At 43.4% G+C, this 15,370-nt stretch overlaps 1 protein-coding gene across 1 annotated transcript in view; it reads right to left on the minus strand.

Moving 5' to 3' along the window:
* LOC8051951 (amiloride-sensitive sodium channel subunit gamma) overlaps nt 1–15,370 on the minus strand; it is a 30,150-nt gene that overhangs the window by 13,638 nt on the left and 1,142 nt on the right. The window contains exons 2-4 of the mRNA XM_042294212.1: nt 5,311–5,536; nt 4,431–4,540; nt 2,500–2,660 (exon numbers count right to left, since the gene is read on the minus strand). Of these exons, the coding sequence (XP_042150146.1) occupies nt 2,500–2,660; nt 4,431–4,540; nt 5,311–5,536 (497 nt within the window). The remainder of the gene's footprint in view (nt 1–2,499; nt 2,661–4,430; nt 4,541–5,310; nt 5,537–15,370) is intronic.

A 15,370-nucleotide genomic window follows, 5' to 3' on the forward strand; every position in this document is an offset into this window, starting at 1 on the left:
AGCTGGTGGGACAAAGAAGTGAAGCAAGCGATACAAAAACGTCAGGAAGCCTCTAGAGAACACAGGTATTCCAAGCGTAGTGGGGAGTCCGAAACGGAAGTAAAAAGAAAATGGGACAATTTTATAACATGTCGCCGAGAAGCATCCAGTTTGATCAATGCGAAAATTCAGAGAAAGGGTGAGGAATGGATGAGTAATGTAGGTAAGAAAGATAGAAACACTGCCAAGAAGTTTTGGGAGCACTTGAACTCACTCGGTGAAACAACGCAAGCTAGACAGAGGTTCATACTCTCGCATCAGGGAGATCAATTAGAGGAGATGATGCGATACAATATATAGGAGCAGTGATGGAGGAGAAATTTCGGGAACGGGTACATGTGGAAGATAGGAGAACCGAAGGAAGTAGCAGTCCAGTTTGTGACATCGCGGATTTTGGACAGAGAATGGGAAAAGGCGGAACGAAGAGTGGCACGTCGACAGGCACAGATGGTATCCCTATCAAGCTGGTGAAGAATTTGGGTCCTAAATCTAAGGCAAAACTAAGGGAGGTAGTGAGTACCATGATAACAAAAGGAAATATTCCAGATGAATGGAGGCTTAGTAGGATGAGTATGATATATAAGGGAAAGGGAGATAAGTCTGATATTAGGAATTATCGCCCTATAACCGTGACACCGGTTATTTACAGGTTGGTAATGCAGATTATAAAGAACAGACTGGAGGAATGGGTAGATTGCGAGGGCATACTGGGCGAGTTACAGAACGGGTTTCGGAAACAAAGAAGGTTGGAGGACAATTTATTTTCTCTAACACAGTGTATAGAAATAGCGCAAAAAGAAAACAGACAGCTCTGGCTGGCATTTCTGGATATCAAGGGTGCCTATGACAATGTGAACCAAAGAAACCTGTGGGACATAATGGAGAACTTAAACCTAGATGAAGGACTAACAGCACTATAAAGGAACATTTACAAATATAACAATGTGATTATAACATGGGAAGGAAAGGCGACAGGGAAAATAGAGATAAGACGAGGCCTGAGGCAGGGGTGCCCGTTATCGCCTTTGCTGTTTATGTTGTATCTGAGAGGATTGGAGGATAGACTAGAGAAGAGTGGGCTTGGATTCAACCTTTCTTACAGTAAGCTAGGCCAAAAACTTCAGCAATCCTTACCAAGATTAATGTATGCGGATGATATTGTACTAATGGCTAACAACAGGACAGAGTTGCAGGAACTAATGAGCATCTGTGGTAGGGAAGGAGAGGAATTAGGTTTAGAATTCAGTAGCGAAAAATCAGCAGTCATGATTTTTAATGAGGATGAAGTTGAGAGGCTGAAGATACAGAATATTACAGTTGAGAGAGCTAGTAAATACAAGTATCTAGGAGTATGGATATGTGATGGTGCAGAATATCTCAGAGAGCATGAAAAGTATATAATAGGTAAGGGCAACAGAAATGCAGCTGTAATGAAAAATAGAGCACTTTGGAATTACAACAGGTACGAGGTGGTGAGAGAGATTTGAAAAGGGGTCATGGTGCCTGGCTTGACTTTTGGAAACGCAGTGCTATGCATGAAATCCGAAGTGCATGCGAGACTAGAAATAAAACAGCGCGGAGTAGGTAGACTGGCTTTGGGGGCACATTGCAAAACGCCAAACCAGGGAGTACAAGGAGACATGGGATGGGTATCATTTGAGAGCAGGGAAGCGGTGAGCAAGATAGAATTTGAGGATAGGTTGAGGCAAATGGATGGGGAGCAATGGGCACGAAAGGTTTTCAGCTATTTATACATGAGGAGTGTAGACACAAAGTGGAGACAGCGCACTAGGAAATTAAGAGGAAAGTTTTTGGGCTATAGCGAAGATACGGAAGAGCAAGTCTCAGTTAAGAAGAAAGTTAAGGCCACAGAAACAGATCGGTGGTTAGAGGGAATGCAGACAAAGACGGCTCTGGAAAGCTATAGATTAAACAAAAAAGTTATTGCCAAAGAAAGCATTTATGACAATTCTAGGGGAAGCTCATTGCTGTTTGAGGCGAGGACGGGTGTTCTGCGAACCAGAACATACAGAGTGAAGTACCAGGAAATTGATACAGTGTGCACTGCTTGTGGAGAGGAGGACGAGACGGCTGAGCACTTGATACTCTACTGTAAAGGGCTTCACCCTATGCCTACCGAAGACAACATAGATTTAATAAAGTCATTGGGTTTTAGAGACAGCGAAGGGAGAGTGGATTTCAAGACTGTAGAGATTACCAAGCAAAGATTAAGTGAATGGTGGCAGAAATCGAGAGAAAACTAGGTATTTTCTTATTCACTGATGGCAAGGGGGTTTCATAGCCCCACATTATTTTCAGTGAGGAGTGAATATAGTTTTCACATTTAAATATTCTAAGCTTAAATGGTAAAACAAAATGGCTAGGTGGCGCAAGCTACCGCCCGATCCAAAGGGCTCAGCCGTATTCATCCATCCATCCAGAGAACGTCCACATCCTCACCACGGTGACCCCGACGTAGGTGGTCTGTCCCGGTGACACGTAGATGCCGTCGGTGGCCTCGTCTGGATCGTGTCCCTGCTTATGGATCATGACCAGGTAGCCGGCCTCCGGGGTGATGGGAAGGTATTCGTGCTGCTCCACCTGGATCAGCAGCTCCAGCCCTGTGGGTGAATACACGCGCACAGCCATGTCTTCGTCGTTGCTGCAAGTGAATCGTATGATGCCCGCAGCGCGTCTCCGACAGGCATGCTTATTGCGTTCTCAAAAGTGGTACCTCGATTTCTGCCTGATGACGTCATAAAAGTGCCATGCTACCGCCTGCCGTGATCCTGACGGTGGTGCAGCAGTAGTGGTGGACGCGACAGACGCCTGTCCTGCAGTAGGTCGCTCTGCAGCTCAGACCGCTAGTCGACGGAAACCAGAGCAGACGCGCGGTGGAACGCCGCGACGACAGCGATCCTTGGGTCCGTTCGTCTTTTTCGTCAGCATTTCTACGACGAACCGCAAGGATCGTGGCATCCGACAGCATGACACGCCGGCTTGTATGACGCAGTTTGTTGACACTTTTGGACCGCTTTCGATGCATGGGCGGTATAGGACGGTAAACACACCGGGCGAAGACGCGTTCTAGCCCCTTTTAAATAGACCCCTTTCAAAAGTGTGCGCCCTTTGTAGTAGCTCCTGCTTCGATTATCCGAGGCCGGCATAGTTTAGGAAAGCACCTCGAGCTTACATTAGACGTGAGCTTTGCGTCCAGCGCTCGGATTCCATCACATCCGTGGCACAGGAAGCGATGCTCAAAATAAAGTTGCCGCCAGTGTTGCTCGATGGGTTTTTGGGAAGCTCAAGCGCCTCTTTAGGGCTGCATGCGGTTGCTTGGAAACACTGGAAGCACGATGTTTACAAACTTTTTTTTTTTCTGGTTATGGTGATTAGCGACTGTCCTTCATTAAAGGAGCTATGCAACAATTTTTGTACTTTGCGCAAATACCGCTTAAAACGGATCCCTAACGTTAATGACCTATGAAACACGCGTTCGTTTTTCACCCCACGCAATAGAAGTCCCAGAAAAAAATTAAAGAAAAACGAGCAGCGTTCACCCCCTCAACTCGCAGCCAGAACAAGCGGCCACGTGATCTGGAGCCGATTATATGCCGCCAGTGTTGATCATAGCCACGCGCTGGGGTTGGCAAAGCGCAGGACACGCGCTGAGTTCCAGACATTGTTATGGCTCGGCTGTTGTCGTCGTTGCAGCGATTGGACACGGGTCACAACCCGAATGCTTCTCGAGCTAGCAATTGTCACGAGCCTAAGTCGAGTGCCCACGCAATGCTCGGGTCCAATCTATGAACCGCATTCAGATATCGTCACTTGGGTGTACTGCGATCCCCGGGTTACGTCATCAAATTTTGCAAAGGAGAGATTGAATGAAAATGATCGCTTTTGTCCTTGAAATTACACCGCAACAAAGGAGTTTCTTGGCCAATGGCGTTGCGTGTGAGTATCCTTGAGTCCCAGGTGTGCCAGTAAGCTCGTGTAGAGAGAAAAACATTCGAATTGAATATCGTTGCACAGCTCCTTTAAACAGCTTCACATTTTGAACGTATGATTTTCTAACTTTCTTTTCCTGGTTGGAGTTTAGGATACGTATCGTCGGCGTCTTATCCATTCTTCGTAAAGGTGACTGATGATATGTGCAAAAAAACTCAGTTAAAGCACGTTGGCGCTGCGGTCAGAAATGCGAGAGCTCAGGGACACGGCATATACTCGACGGCTCCAGATCATCGTCGTGGCCAAGCGCACAGCACTGCATTGTTTCAGATGGCTCATACCCAGTTCACTCTAGTCTAGCTTACAGTAAAATAAAACATATTCGGTATTCTTGTTTCTTATTTTTGTTATTAGAGCTCGACAAAAACAAGACAGTTTACCTTGTTCCGGCCTTCCCAGTCTTCGGTATCTGAACGCCGACTCGTTGCTGCTCTGACAGTGGAAGCAGAAGCAGTTGCCATACCTTGAACTGAATGATAGCGTGAACATCCTGCATTAGGACCCATAGAAAATGATTAACATCTAATTAATTGTAAATGGTGACTATAACGTAAAATATTGTGAAATCATATAACGCACAAATGGAGCTCATTTTGTTCAGTACCCGTGTGTAGAGAAGGAGAGGAATTTGATAATCATCTTCCACTCCAGTGACGTGCAATCGAACTTGAGTTAAGGTGGCCTCAGTGGAAGATGGAGTATTCTGATAGACATAAGATTAATGAGGGTGTGGAAAAGACGTCCGCGCTCCACGGTGTTCTGGCTCGAACTTTTCTTTTTTATTTCTCGCGCACCAGGAAGCTCGCGCAGCGAGCTTAGAAAAAGAAGACAAATTTAATCTCTCGGAGCTAGCTAGCTCTTACAGGGTCCCTGGCAGAATGAATCACGGAAATATAAATAAAATTGTAGTTGACCCAATGGTGGCAATAAGAAGAGAAAAGGGTGTGGGGTGAGGGGGGGGAGGGGTTATATGGTCTATGTCACGTTAGGATAAGAAAAAAAAAATTGATTTAATCAGAAGGTGTTACGAATCGTTCGGTATCGTCCGTGCTCGTGCATCCGAATCCCCTCGTCCCTCTTCGTTTTCTTTTTCTTACTCGCACTGCTAACAAGACCCACTACAAAGTTTGAATTGTCCTCAATTCAAGTCTGTACGTCACTTCTATTTGTGACACAATCTCGGAGGCATGCTGGAGGCCTTCGTTGCTTTGGCACACATGCTAATTTTGCATTCTGACTTTGAATTCTGCAATTTCGTACGATCCTTCCAGTAAAGAGTCCAGGGTTCCACGCAGAGATGCTTCGATGCAGTATACGAAGTCACCGACGTTAAAATAAGGTGCCCTCTTGTCGGCTTCGTACCGGGTTTTCACCAGCGTCTGGCTACCTTCCAAATTGAGCTTTACAGCACATCGGTTTCTGGCAAGGTTGAGCAATCTTTTGGTTTCGGTGAAGTCATCATCAACGCTGCCAATGTTTAGTTCGCCTGGAAGTTAGGGATCACACCCGTGCATTAGCCAGAAAAGGGCTGTATCGCGTTGAGCTCTGTCTCGTGACATTAACGGCAGTTACTGCATCTTGCAATGCGATAAGCCAGTCGAGATGATTGTTTACAAGTTTTTGTAAAACTTGTTTGATCGTTCTTACCATTCTTTCGATAAGACCGTTTGCTTTCGACTAATGTGGTGAAGATGTGGTGTGTGTCACAACGAGACGTAGATTAATTCTTTCCGTGTTTCGGCTCACAAATCCTCTTGCTTGGTCTTTGATGATTATTTCCGGTAACCCAAATGTGGGGATCGCTCTTTTCGTCAGGAAGTTGATGTAACAGATGGAAGCTGTGCTGGAGACAGCTGATGCGTCGACGTGGCATGTATCGTGGTCATAGCATACCAAACTATTTTCTTCTTTCTCTACTATTGGTCCAAAATGATCAGGCGAGATCACTTTGTTTGGTTCGTCAGGGATGTCTCTTAGGTTAAGGCATCCTTCCTTGGCCGTTGTGCGTCGATTTATTTTCCTACATATGTCACGATCGAACATACCGTGCGACGTCTTTGGTCATGGACGGCCACCAGTAGCACTTCGAAACCTGAACTGCAGTTTTTCTTGTGTCCATATGTCCGACCTTATCATGGCACAAACACATTACGATGTCGTGCAGTGCGAGATGTACTACGATTCGCGTGCTTTGTCGTCCATTGCGGATCAGTTCCTGTCGGCTGCGCCATGTTAGGATAAGAAAAAAAAAACTGATTTAATCAGAAAGCGTTACGAATCGTTCGGTATCGTCCGTGCTCGTGCATCCGAATCCCCTCGTCTCTCTTCGTTTTTCTTTTTCTTACTCACACTGCTAACACATGAAACATTTCTTGGTTTTTTTGTTTTCTGGAGTGTTGAAAGTTTCTCTACGTATGAAAGATGACAATTCGAGACTTTGTCCCAATTGAGCTTTCTTTGTAATAAATGCGAAGGTATAAAACTGTTTTCTTTTATTTCTCGCGCATCAGGAGGCTCGCGCAGTGAGCTAAGAAAAAGTAGAAAATTTTTTTTCATCTCTTGGAGCTGGCTTTTACAGAAGCTAAATTTAACTTCGGCTCCAATTACTTGGGTCAGTTGTCTTTAGCGTTCAATGCAGCCTGAAGTAAACAGTTGAGATGAAGTTTCCGGCGTGACTTACTGCAGCATTTCAAACTGGGACCTTGAAGTAACTTTCAGAAAACTGGACGATAGAATGATATATAGGGTGGGCAAGGCCTGTGCCTACTCACAAAGGTTGTCCCCAAGTGAAAATCTGATCAGGACGCTAGCGTCCAAAAGCAATTAACGGGCTAGAGATTTTTTAATTATTGGCCAATAATCTAAGGCGCAAGAGTGTTACTACGTGTTACTACCATGAAATTGTACAATGCTACTCTTTGCCTGTCTTACTGTACACTTCGTTCAGCCCTAGGCCGACAATGTGGTGCGATCTACGTACTCGCCGGTCTTATCGACCGTCTTTCTTCCATCACCTGACCCCGCTCTCTGCGCGTGTGTGTGGGCAGGAGGGTGATCACGTGGCGAAAGATAGGTGTGTGGCTGGTCCAACGGGCACGTAGCTTCCAATGCACTGTCGGCTTTGGGGCCAATAGAGCATAACAGGTGGACCAGGAGAATGAACACTCTTTTTAGATTCTATGCCACGTCCCTGTCAAGGCGAGTCTCTCACGACGCATCTGAGGCACGAAGAGATTAGGGGATAGGGGAAAATCCAGGGTTTGGAAATTGGCTGTAAGAGCGACCTATAGTTCGTCTGAGCTTGAAGGGCAACTCCTGCCGATTACGAAACCAAAACAAATCACTAGTATCGCTTTAGTGGCACGAAATATGATCGCAGCCGAAATATTACATCAAAGTGAAGCCGCGGGCTCCACTAAAACCTATTTTAAAGATGGGACCAGCTGCTCTTTAGCAGGTGGCAAGCGGGTTAGCTTTTTGGTCAAACAACACTGGGCGACGCGTAACGCAGCACCACCGCGACCTCACGTCGCGGCCGTACAGCTGATGATCAGTGTTGCCATCCTTGTTAAGCAGATAGTTTTGGTTTTGAATTTGACGGCCGGAATCAATCTTTAAGAGGTGGCATTTACAAAACTACACACAATATCGGGGGGGAAATATATATAGTCAAGTCAAGTCAAGTCAAAATGTGTTTTTATTTGTACACAAGATGTTAGATAATTACACTTATTCAGACGGGGGTCCCAAAGTTTTCAAAAGAAAACTGTTGAAGGGACCCCTTGGTAATAAAGGGTTAGTCAGCGATCAAGTTAACACCATTATATATATAAAATAAAAGAAACAAGAAAAAAAAAAGAAACACAATTGTGGTATCTACATAATCAAAATATTAAACCAAGTGAAAAGAGAGAGCAGAAAAGCTAGAAAATCGAGAAAAAAGGACAATATCAGTGTGTTTGTGTGTGTGTGTGTGATCGTGTGAAAGGTGTTCCTAGGCGAGAAGAATGACTCGGGGGGGGGGGGGGGGGGGAGGAGGGAGGGGCATAGAAATGGTTGATGAATCATGAAGATAGTATGTGTGCACGTATGGCTTGTTTAAAGATATAGAATGATGACATGCCAGTTAGGCAGGGTGGTAGAGAGTTCCACGTTTTAGTAGCAATGTAAATGAAGGTGAACGCACCATAATTAGTTCGTATGCATGGTACAAACAGTGACGCTTGTGAATGTGAACGCAGAGGATACATGACATCTTGATGAGTAAAACTAATTGAAGAGCATGTTATCTGATTGGTGATGAACTTAAATGTTAATAATGCTACACGATAATCGAGGCATTGATGAACTGTTAAAATGTTGAGGAAGCGGTATGCAAATTGAGCACTTTCGCGCCTATTCACAAACAGCATTGCTCGTAGTGCCGTATTCTGGGCGATTTCTATGGGTTTTAGTGTTGTTTTATATGTCAATCCATAAATGGATAACCCGTACGAAATGTGAGTATGAATGAAGCTATGATAAAGCATTTGGAGAGTTCGTAAGGAAAATATATGCCGTAGTTTATATAGAATTGGTATATTTCGATATATCTTATTAGTTGTGTCTTTTACGTGTTGGTGCCATGTTAACTGATGGTCAAGTGTTAGCCCTAAAAATTTAGTATGGTACACTCGAGTTAGGTTAATACTTGCAAACGAAAGCTGAGGTGTGTTTAAAATTAGTTTGTTTTTCGGGGCAAAAATTATGTAGTTTGTTTTCGCAATATTGGGAACTAATTTGTTATGGGTTAGCCATTTAGCTAGCTTTTCTAAAGTGTTATTAGCTTCCATGTATAGTTCTGTCACGCTTGCATTAGATATAAAAATATTTGTATCGTCGGCATAAAGAACACAATCTTTTTGTAAATAGGCTGCCAGGTCATTAATATATATTAAGAAAAGAAAGGGACCTAATATTGAGCCTTGCGGAACACCGATGGTAATAGGTTTAGTTGTTGAAATTGTGCCATCTAAAGTGACAAATTGGCATCTGTTTGATAGATAACTTTCGATTAGATTGAGAGCAACACCACGAACCCCGTAAGCACTTAATTTCTGTAGTAAAAGTTCATGGTTAATTAGGTCAAACGCTTTTGTTAGGTCTACAAAGATTCCCATTGTTAATAACTTCATTTCAATATTTTGCTTTGTTTTCTCTACCATATTTAATAACGCGAGTTCTGTTGATTTCCCTTTAAGAAATCCATATTGTGACGGAGTGATCAAATTATTTTCAGAGAAGAACAGGTTCAGTCGCTTTAGTAGAAGTTTTTCAATCACTTTTGTAATGACAGGAAGTAAGGCGATTGGTCGATAGTTCTCTGGTTTTAGTTTGTCTCCTTTTTTAAATATTGGAATCACTTTTGCTATTTTGAGCAAGTCAGGGTAAGAGCTAGTTGTGAAGATTTTGTTGATAATATCAGCCAAAGGGTGCGCAATGATGGAACCACATTTTTTTAGTATTATTGTCTGTATTCCGGCGAACAAGGAAACTTCAATGGCGAACAAGGAAACTTTTCCAGAAAGTGGATCGGGAATCACTTTGATACAACAAGGCGCCCAGGAAAATAATTCCAGAAGGCGTACGATCTATTCTATATATATATATACGCTTTGTATATATATATATATATATACGCTTTGTAATTCAGGAACACTGACTTAGCTGAAAACAGTCGTAATCCCAAATTCAAAAAAACATTGACCCTTTAAGTCTGGACGCAACCGACGCTGTGAGGCAATGGGACCAATCGAGCAACGTCAAAAGCGCAAGTCACGGCCTTTTTTTGTTTATGAATGGCTCAGTGTTGATGAAACACGTACAGACATGACGAACAGAATTGTGGTGCGTTTTTGACGCTGTCTGATTCTTCCCCTCAGCTCGTAACCTCGGACGCGTCTAGACGTACAAAACAACAACAACAACAACAACAACAACAACATAGTTTAACGATATTTGAACGGAAGTATTACAAGTGATTGTGGCAAAACAAAATATGTAATGGCTGTCGAGAACTGGCGTCCTCCTGGTCACTTGTTTGGAGAAGAGCGCTTTTCCCAACGCACGCGCGTTTTAGGAGAAGCTATAGCGGGGGGGGGGGGGGGGGGGGGGGGGGGGGGGTGAGGGGTGAGTGTGCCTGCATTGATTTAGACGTCTGCGCCGCAGTAAAAGCAGACTTGTGCCCCTTGCTCGGAAAATGTAATGGATTACAATTACAAATTACTGAGCCTTAAATGTAATGGATTACCGTTACAAATTACTTTCGCTGAAAAAGTAACAGATTACTTTACTGGTTACGTTACAAATTACTTCCACGTTACTTTTCCGGTAAGCTTATCAAGAGAACAATAGGAATAATTTCGATGTTTTCAAAAATGCTCTGCAACTCTACTTTCCCTTTCTCGTACGCCCCCATTATGGTAGTCTTTGCGAAAATAAAATATTGCATTTAAGAGAAAGAATGTAGGTGCACTCCGTTCACTTGCGAGCTGACAAGGCAGCGAAAGCAACAACCACACCCGCCATTTCGACAGCTTACTGCGACCGGAAATGATACCTGGGATTCTGCAGACAAAGCGAGTGATGCGCATACTCAGAGCAGCGTCTACCTCTGCTGGGAGATTCGTAGGTAAGCAACCGATCTGCGAAAGCTCCATTTTGAATTAAGCCTTTCAAGCGTGAGCGCAACGTCTCAAAGCTGCGGTCTCGTGGCTCTAGCTTTGACGCACTGTCAGCTTATGCAAAAACATATGGTATAGTTGCATGCAGTACGGAAAAATGCATCGACCGAGCGCTCCTTTTTGGGCTTTGGTCGAACGGATGGTCGCACATTCAAATTGCACCGGTTTCTGTATTACTTTAATAATTCCTAAAAAGTAACGGGTAATTAAAGTAATCCGTTACCAATATTCTGTAACGAAGTTACATTACTGCCGCAAAACAGTAACGTGGCAATTACAAAATTACTTGAAAAAGTAATGGATTACTTCCCATGTCTGTGTTAAAGTAACAGCTTTAAAACGCCATGAAGGTTTTCAGTCGTTCAGCTTCAGCACTAGCCCGCGGACCTTTGTAGTTTCTTGACGGCGCATACACGCCAGGAGCTCGTGCGGCATCCGCATATTATCTAAGGTAGAAATCGCGCGCTCCCAGAAAAACAACTTAAAAAAAAAAGTGCATTTTATAGTAACTGACAGGATTCGAGCTACAGAAAGGTTCCGAGTAACGATTAAGAGTTGAGCCTTTTGGTACACACTTATAAATAGATCAGCTTGAACTTTAGGACTACGCTTGGACACGGAGAAAGAAAGAACAGGAGAGGACAAGGTCTTTCAACGCGGAGCGCGAGTTCGTCTGCTTGTTTTGCAGGGATTGTGGTGTCGTTAGAAAGACGTCGTTCTATGATTGACTCTGAATGAGGGATAGTCGGTAGACGTCAAAATAAGCTGCCTTAAAGGGGTCATGAAACGCTTTTCCAACTTTTTCCTGTTTCGCTTTCCTCCTCAACTCATAAATCGCGCATTCCACCAAACAGTTAAAGAAGACGAAAAGGGGGAGTCCCCTCTTGCTCGCACTCTCGTTTGCGTAATCCCGGACACATCCATTCTCCCCCTAGAAGATTAGCCCGTCGCTCAAAATTCAGACAACAGTTGCTTTCCCCACCCCGTTCATTCCGAAGCTGACAGTGCTGTTGAAGCTACGTGCTCGTTGGGCCAGCCACACTTGCCACGAGAGCGTGGCAAATGTGGCTGCAGAGAATGAAGTCAGGTGATGAAAGGGAGGCGGCTGATTGGTCCGGCAAGCGCGTAGCTTCCACCACAATGTCAGCTTAGGGGTGAAGGGAATAAGTGAGGTCCGGTCGTGTGACGTCAGTTTGGACCCGATAACGCGCTTTTGGGACCGCGGATGTATCACAGTGAAAAGGCAGAGAGGTTGCGAAGGGGAGGAGGTACGAAATAGTCCGCTCTGTTTTTAAATTTTCGCACTGAAAGTCAGGCTTTTGACTTTCTACCTTTTTTCTTTTGGTCCACTGAACGATGTGCTATTAGTAAAATCCCAATCTAAAATGATTTATCCCAACCCAAAAATCGTTTCATGGGCCCTTTAAGGTCTACCCAATATCCTTCAATGAGAGCCAATCAGAGCTCGGGGTCTTTCTGACGTCACCACAACCTCTACAAATGAGGCAGACGAACTCGCGCTCGGCATTGCTCTGCGTCCAACTAAGCTCCCTACCTTCGATGATGCTTCGGCGTCTCGTAACCCCCTAGAGAGCGTGAGCAGCGATAGCACAACGAAAGGCAACGAGCGTGACTGAAGGCGAAGCATTGGAAAGAGACGCCCTGCCCTCCTCAACCTGTCACGTGGCTATAGCTTTGGCTTGGCTGGGCTATTTGGTACTCGTGAGGGATATCTAAAGTAGAAGCTCGTGACGAAATGGGACTTCAGCTTAGTTTAGAAACTTAGTTTTATGCTTCCAGAGAACACCGGCGAAGAGCTCGCGAAAAGATTAGTTTTAATTCGACGAAAATAAAACGCAGGTGTATCATTCCTGCATGCGTCTATGCGTCTTCTCCCTCGGTGCTCATTTGTGACGTCACGTGATGAGCTTGCCGCCTCCTCACTTCTTGCGTTTCGTTCCTAGTTCCGACTAGGGTACCTTGACGGAAAGCGTAAGAGGCCTAAGCTAACGTCGCTGAGATATTGAGAACGCACACAGAAAAAAGTGTGATGCCACGAGGTCGCTCCATACGATGACGTCAACAAATCTGTGAGATGGCGAAACGTGTTCGGCAGTATAAAAGTTCGGACATTTCTCAAATAATTTCTGGGCGATTACATCGTTAATCGCGTGAACATCTGGAAGCATAACAACGATAAAAAAAAAACGCGTGTATTTTTTTTTTTTTTTTGAAAACGGAAGCACATGTATGGTGAACATTGACCTTTCTAGGTCGCACTTCAATCCCCCGATGTTGCAGGTCTTCAGTAAATCTTGAAGTTGATGGCCCAAGATCCTTGCAAGTTCGGGTTCTGTCCTCTGTTTTGTCGCCAGCCACAGCACAAACTGTTCCAACTGACCGTCGTCTTCGCCTCGCGTCTACATGAATCGGAAAGAGAACGCCCTTCTGTACTCAAATATCTTTTATTAGCCAGACTAACTTCCGTATGTTCCCGTTCTGTTTTTTCCTTACTGAATATAGAGCAATTTTATTTGTGACTTGCTCAATACATGTATCGGACGTTAAATAAATTATATATTTAGACATATAGGAGTTCTTAGATGATCATGTATGTTCTCATTAGTTTACTGGACACATTCATATAACTTTTTGTTATAGGGAATTTTTTATTGTTTGCCTTTGTTTTCCTCATAATAATATTAATAATAATAATAGTTCGTTTTTCATTACACGTAATGATGAAGCCATGAAAAGAAGCCGCGCTACGCGGCTTGACGAGTTTTCGGCCCCAGTACATAATCGCAGTGAAAACGAAAAAGAAAACTACAAAAGAGAAAAAGGCGCTGAGCACCATGTTAGTCCACATTCGTAAATCAACACAAACATAAGTTTAAACTGAAAAAGAAAACCGATCACATTAAATGTACCTCTGCAAAACCATGCATGACAGAGCGCAATTCATTCAGAGTTAATTTATCTATAAATACACCTTCAGAATGCAATACATTTAGAAGCTTTGGGATTCGGTATGCTAACATTTCTTTTCCAGTATTTAGATGGCACGTTGGTACGTGCCAGTAATCTTGATTACGAATCTTGTATGGTATGATATGTTGTTGTAACCCAAACAATTCTACCAGGGACGAAGTGTTATAAAGAAATTCTGTTCTAAGCTTTGTGGATAGCCTATAGTTATAAAGATTGCAAATACTCACTATGTTATAAGTTTTAAACAGGTTTTCCGTGTGCGAAAGTTAAGGTACGTTTGCAATTACTCGCAACATTTTTTCTTGAAGCAGGTGCACTTTCGCAAGATTGGTTACAGTGGTGATACCCCGAACCAACGAACAATAATTTAAGTGGGATAGTGATTTGTATAAAAATATTGTAACAGATTTAGGAAGTATATACCGATGCCGATATATAATTTCCACAGTTCTCGACAATTTTCTATATAAATATTCAATATGGTTATCCCAGGACATACTCTGAGAAAACACCACTTCAAGTGTTTTGAAGTTATAAGTTAATTCTAGACTTACCGAGTTTTAGGTAATTGTGTTTAGTGGAGGAACAATTTTATGCTTAGATCGAAATAGTGCGACCTTAGTTTTACTTGTATTTATTTTTAAAGCGTTCTTTTTTGTCCATAGAGATATCTGGCCTAACAATTAGTTTACGTTTGACACGAGCTCCTCAGGATCGTCCGCAGCATACAGAAGTGTTGTATCGTCAGCATATATTATCAATTTAGTTGTTTGGTCAATATTCACAACGTCATTTACATATACGTTAAAAAGAAAACGGCCTGAGATACTTCCTTGTGGTACTCCAGAGACTATGGGTTTTATACTGGATGAAAAATTACTACAGCACAGATATAGTTTACAATTTCCGAGATATGATTGCAATAAAAGCAGGGCTTGCCCGCGTACTCCATAACATTCAAGTTTTTGTAATAAGAGTTTGTGGTTCAAATAATCAAAAGCTTTCGTAAAGTCAATATAAACTCCCAAAACTAGTTTTCTGTCTTCTCGATTACGTAATAAAGAGTCGATGACCACCATAGGATCTAGATATAAAAGTGTACTTGAATGAAAACGCATTGTGACGTGAGCCAGATTCCCGCGAGAATGTTTGAAACTTCGCGCGTGAGAAGTAAATTTATATCACTGTCGTCAGTTTGTATGTGGAACCCGTTATATCGGTGTGCGCGTCACGCTTCTCGATCGGCATATACACAAAAGCGGTTTCACGAGATGGCGATCTAATTCTACATGCTAGTTGCACGTCAGAAATGCGTAATAAACTCTTTCTTAGTGCTCCACTGTGCGCCGATATCTGTGATATAATTTCCGAAAGCCTGTTTCACACGCTCGCTGATGATAGCGTAACTGTCGTTTTTGCATGTGACAAGTCTACACAAAACACTTTAGCGAGCAATAGGTACTTATAACATTCCGTTTATCCTAGTACATCGTACTGAATTAAAACATCCCGAACGCGCGTGACGATGACGTGATTCAAGCGGCTTAGCCGGTTCAACAGCCTGACGAAAGAAGAAAGGCCAGGGACGGCTTGTAAGTGTCGAGTTT

Source organism: Ixodes scapularis, unplaced genomic scaffold (genome assembly GCF_016920785.2).
Source record: "Ixodes scapularis isolate PalLabHiFi unplaced genomic scaffold, ASM1692078v2 PGA_scaffold5__190_contigs__length_132052651, whole genome shotgun sequence".
In the NCBI taxonomy this organism is placed as follows: Eukaryota; Metazoa; Arthropoda; class Arachnida; order Ixodida; family Ixodidae; genus Ixodes; species Ixodes scapularis.